The sequence below is a fragment of the Pinus tabuliformis genome, chromosome 1_1 (genome assembly GCF_031772625.1).
Source record: "Pinus tabuliformis cultivar Carrire ecotype Pingquan chromosome 1_1, CPIR1, whole genome shotgun sequence".
In the NCBI taxonomy this organism is placed as follows: Eukaryota; Viridiplantae; Streptophyta; class Pinopsida; order Pinales; family Pinaceae; genus Pinus; species Pinus tabuliformis.
The window spans coordinates 317,427-322,603 of NC_142297.1; the positions used below are offsets into that span (position 1 = coordinate 317,427).

Consider the following 5,177-nt stretch of genomic DNA (forward strand, 5'->3'; position numbering starts at 1 on the left):
TGAGCTTGGGATTAGTGTCCATCATCCAACTGTCATCTGGTGCGATAATCAGAGATCCAGTGCAGCGGCAGTGTACCAAACACATCGAGATCCACATGCACTTCATTAGAGAACTCATTCATGATGGGATCATCGATCTTCAATACTGTCCTAGTTCCGAGCAGATTGCTGACATCTTCACCAAGAGTTTCATTGAGCAGAAGTTTCGATTCCTGCGAGATCGTCTCGGGGTGAAGGACACGACTGCCTAGCAGTTGTCTTTTCTCTACTTTTGCATTATATTTTGAGGGGGGGTTTTCTTCCCACTGGGTTTTCCCTCTTTCCTCCTTTTTATGCATTGTATATGGGTACCTAAAATGGCCGTGTTGCTGGGACTCATTCATTTTTCATCACACTCACCTAAGTTATGCTTAAGGGGGGGTGTTGGTGTACATGCACTTAGACTAGCTGTGTTGGTGTACATGCACCTAGATTAGCTCCAGTTAACTTATTGCTTGCATGTGGCACATGTACACATTAACATAAGATAAAGCACACTTAGCTTTAGTTAGCTTTAGTTATTGCATGTACAACTAAGCTTAACTTAGTTGCTTTTATGTATTTATTCTAAAACTAATATTGTAGAATTAATTGTTCATTCTTTTCTCAATTCTTGTTTGCTTCCTTCCTTCTCTTGCAAGCTTGCTTATTGTTTTGCAGATCTAGATCTATGTATCTCAAAAATCTTACAGGAAACATCCAGTTCTCGAAGCTTTGTTAGCTGATCGGATACCTGTATGATATTCAACTTCCTACAGCCAGATGCCTTCAGCTTCTCCAGCGACCTCAAATGTTCAACTCCGCGAACAACCTCTGTTAAGTCGGAGCACTCGAAAACATCCAATTCTCGAAGCTTTGTCAGCTGATCGGATACCTGTATGATATTCAACGTCCTACAGCCAGATGCCTTCAACTTCTCCAGCGACCTCAAATGTTCAACTCCTGGAACCTCTTTTAAGTCGGAGCATTCGGAAACATCCAGTTCTCGAAGCTTTGTCAGCTGATCGGATACCTTTATGATCTTCAACTTCGTACAACCAGATGCCTTCAGAGTCTCCAGCGACCTCAAATGTTCAACACCAGGTAGCTGTCCCAAGTCAGAGCATTGGGTAACATCTAGTTCTCGAAGCTTTGTCAGCTGATTGGATACCTATATGCTCTTCAACTTCCCACAGCCAGATGCATTCAGCTTCTCCAGCGACCTCAAATGTTCAACACCGGACAACTGTCCTAAGTCAAAGCACTCAGTCACATCTAGTTCTCGAAGCTTTGTCAGTTGTCCCAACCCCTCTATGCTCTCCACAACACATCTAGGTACTATCAGCCTCTCCAAAAATCTCAAATCTTTAACATCTAGTTGCTCCCAGATATGATAATACTGTCCACTCAATAATGCTACTACCCGAAGCTTTTGAAGCTTCCACAACCCCAGAATGATTTCTAGTCTTATACAATCCCTAATGTATAGGATTTCAAGTTTTGAAAGGCCGTAAAGACCATCTACAGACTTCAAAAACCGACAGTAAAATAATTCCAGTTTTATGAGTGTATTTGGTAGTGTTCCAAGTTTCGTCATAAAACTACATTTATGGACCATGAGAGATTGAAGGTTGGGGCATACACCTTGGTCAAATGATAATTATGATACTTTTGCGCCAGAAAGTACTATGATTTGGAGCTGCGGAAACATGCAGTTGCCAATTGAAGAGTCACCACGCCTTCGTGCTTTAAATGGCAGTTCCCTCATCGGACAGTCAAGTCTTAACTCAATCAACTGACTTAAGAGTCCAACGGAATCCGGCAAACATTTCAAACTGCAATCAAGGATCAATTTGTTCAAGTTCCTTAGGTCACCCAGCGAATCTGGCAACGCTGTCAGCCATCCGCATTCTAAATGCAGAATTTCCAACTTAGTTAGGTCTCCAATTGCACTTGGCAATTCTTTCGACTTTCCACGCACACAATATAATTTTTGAAGGGACCGCTGAAGTGTTACCTGGGGAGGCAGTTCTTCAATGTTGTTGCAGTACGAGACATTTATGTATTCAAGCGTTCTGATATTTCCTAGCGTTTCAATGGAGATGGTCAACTCAGAGCAAGAAGACAAGTTAAGATGTTCAAGACTAGTTAAATTCCCAAACGAGTTTGGAAGCCTCTCCAATCTGCGGCAGTTCTTCAGATCAATATGTCGGAGGTTTGTTAAATTCCCAAACGAGTTTGGAAGCCTCTCCAATCTGCAGCAGTTCTTCAGATCAATATGTCGGAGGTTTGTTAAATTCCCAAAGTGCTCTGGCAGTGACTTCATTTCAAAACAGTTTAGTAACTCTAACGAAATCAACGACCTCAAATTGCAAAACTCTTCCGGCAAAGTTTCAAATTTAGATTTTGCCCTTTCCAAATTGACGTAAATCCGTTCCAGGTGAGTCAGCTTCCCTATGGACTGTGGAAACTTTGAGAGGGGAGCATCCCTAATCCTTAACTCCCACAACTGCGAAGGTGCCTGCAAAATGTTCGTGCGATTCAACAGTAAGAAAGAGGTTCCGATGATTGTCATCTACAAAACCCTTGGAAATAATCTGACATCTCGTGGTACAAGAAAAAAAAAATTGATTCAATAATACCTGTTTTTCGCTTTGCCACAATGTTTCCAATTCATTCCCCTATACTTCTAAAACCCTTAAATTCCTTGTTAGGGTCCAGGAAGGTAGGGAAGAACAGGGACAATTCTCCCAGCGGAGCCATATGAGATTTGGAGCCCGCACCTTTCTCATAATGCGTTCCAAAAGACAATCTTCAATATCAAGCAGCTGCAACTTCTTCATTTTGTAGTATGAAGAAGATTCGTTCTCGTCATCACTATCTTTATATTCACTAGGTAAAGTCAAGTCGGCATTATCTTCATATTCACTCAGACGCATCCTAATTCCCCGCACTTCAGTCCTTACCGATTCATTATTGAAAAGCGATGAAGAATTTAAAAACCCTACACAGATTTATATTCAATACTCTATAGAAAAGTGAATAATCGACTACTTACAGATGTTCGCTGTAACAACTCCTCAATGTTCTTTGTTGGAGGCCAAAGAAAATGCGGAGATCCTGACGACTCGGCAATAGCTCTAGCTTTAGCTCTTTCCATGTCTCTTAGGTGGTCATGCATTTTTATCCTATTTTCACTGTCACCCTGGACAAGACGCCTGCTCTGTAGATTTTGAAAACCCAGCGAGCCATTCTAACGTGAACCGTCCCATATTTTAATGGCCATGTCCATGTTTTCTCCTATGAAAACACAGGCTATATCTAAGAATATCTTTTTATCATATGTATCCAGGGCATCATAGCTAATTAGAAATCTTTCATATATGGATCTGTGAGGTTCCGTTTGAAGCCTATCCAAGTGAGCATCCCAACAAGATATGTCAGTTTCCCCGTACAGAAGTGCCCCAAACACTTCCAAAGATAAAGGCAAACCACCACAGAATCTTACGAACTTGTCGACCGGATCTTTAAATTCTAGGGGTGGACAGGGTTTACTGAAAGCATGCTTGCAAAAGAGCTCAAGGGAGTCATCTGGATCGAGGCCATCAAGATTATAAATCGACGACTTTTCTACTCCTGAGCTTGTGAGAACATCTATGTCTCTACCTGTGATCAGGACGAGGCTACTGGAGGAAAGAACAGATTCCAGATCAGGCAAAAGGGCACCCACTTGATCTCTATCATCTACATTATCTAATACTATCAACTTGGAGGAAGAGGATGAGAGATGCTTGCTAAGCTCACTTTTACCTTCATAAGGGTTATTTACATGCGGACCAGATTTACCCATGCCCAAGCCCTCGAGAAGTTGTCTCTGCAAAACATGTAAAGAACTTTTGCTTGCTCTGACATCATGTAAAAAACAGGATTTTTCATACTTTGAACTCTCCCTATTGAAGAGTTTTATTGCCAACGTTGTTTTTCCAACGCCACCCATGCCCACGATCCCCACGACCCCCACGACATGGCATTTCTCGCTCTGCTGGTTTTCCAATACTTCTCTTTTAAAACTCTCTACCTTTTCATTCAAACCAATAGTATATCTGGTCAAGTGGCTCATACCAGGTCTTTTAAGCTTTTCCAACACTCGGTGAATAATCTTTTCCACGAGCTCACCCTCGTCACTGGTTGTTCACAACAATATAGAGAAACGGGGTTAGAAATACATACTTAAATACCATGTAGCTGTACATAAAACAAACCCTCGTCACTGGTTGTTCACAACAATATAGAGAAACGGGGTTAGAAATACATACTTAAATACCATGTAGCCGTACATAAAACAAATGATATCGGTAGGGTTCTCACCCATTACACGTCTCCTGGAGATGTAGCCCACTTATATCTGCAACAGAAGAAAGGGCCTCTCTCCACTTTTGAATAGTGGTTGAATCGTGTCGCTTTTCCAGTCGCTTTTCCAGTTTGCTCAGGCCCTCACAATACAAGCTACGTTCATCCTGCGTCCACCGAAGGTCAGCAGGGTTGACACCATAAAAGACCGGAATAATTTCAGACTTGCGCTCAGCCCTGGACTCCAACACCACTTCGATCCTGCATATCCGGGGGAAAATATGGCGACATGTATGGAGGCGGTTCTAATAGCCTCTTTTATTTGAGATGGAAATTCGTCTCCAACTCGGAGTTCCGGCTTGTCTAAAAAGACACTCAGTCTCTGCGCAGAAAATAGGTTATGGTAAAGATGGCTTGCCAAGGTTTTCTTTACATCTTCGCCGCGTGATTGATGAACACTTCGTAAGTGTCCTTGCTGTTGGGATATGCAGCCATTGGAGTCGATGAAACATAAGTGATGATGAAATACTTATGAAGTGTCACAAAGAAATTGCATTGCTGGAATATTTTCTAAGAAATTCAAAGTATGATAGTGTGATTACAAAGGAAGGAGTTCACTATGGTGGACAAGAGCAAGAAGACGTCATTAGAGCAGATGATGTAGAAGAGAGATTAGTTGACAGTCTCATGAGTTCTTTTGAGAATTCAAAACAGCATACTAATGCACTGAGAGAGGAGAAAGAACAGAGCAGCAAACTAAATTGTTTCCAAAGGAAGATAAGGCACAGAAAGCCTTATGTTTTTTATTT

General features: G+C 41.7%; 1 protein-coding gene across 1 annotated transcript; it reads right to left on the reverse strand.

Moving 5' to 3' along the window:
- Positions 1–2,405: 2,405 nt before the first annotated feature.
- On the reverse strand, positions 2,406–4,863 carry LOC149211311 (disease resistance protein Roq1-like). Its single transcript, XM_089393137.1, has 4 exons — positions 4,802–4,863; positions 4,387–4,629; positions 2,661–4,202; positions 2,406–2,539 (listed from the first exon to the last, which is right to left on the reverse strand). The coding sequence occupies exons 1-3, from the start codon at positions 4,861–4,863 to the stop codon at positions 3,272–3,274; spliced, it is 1,236 nt and encodes a 411-aa protein (XP_089249263.1). The 3' UTR covers positions 2,406–2,539; positions 2,661–3,271.
- Positions 4,864–5,177: the final 314 nt, after the last annotated feature.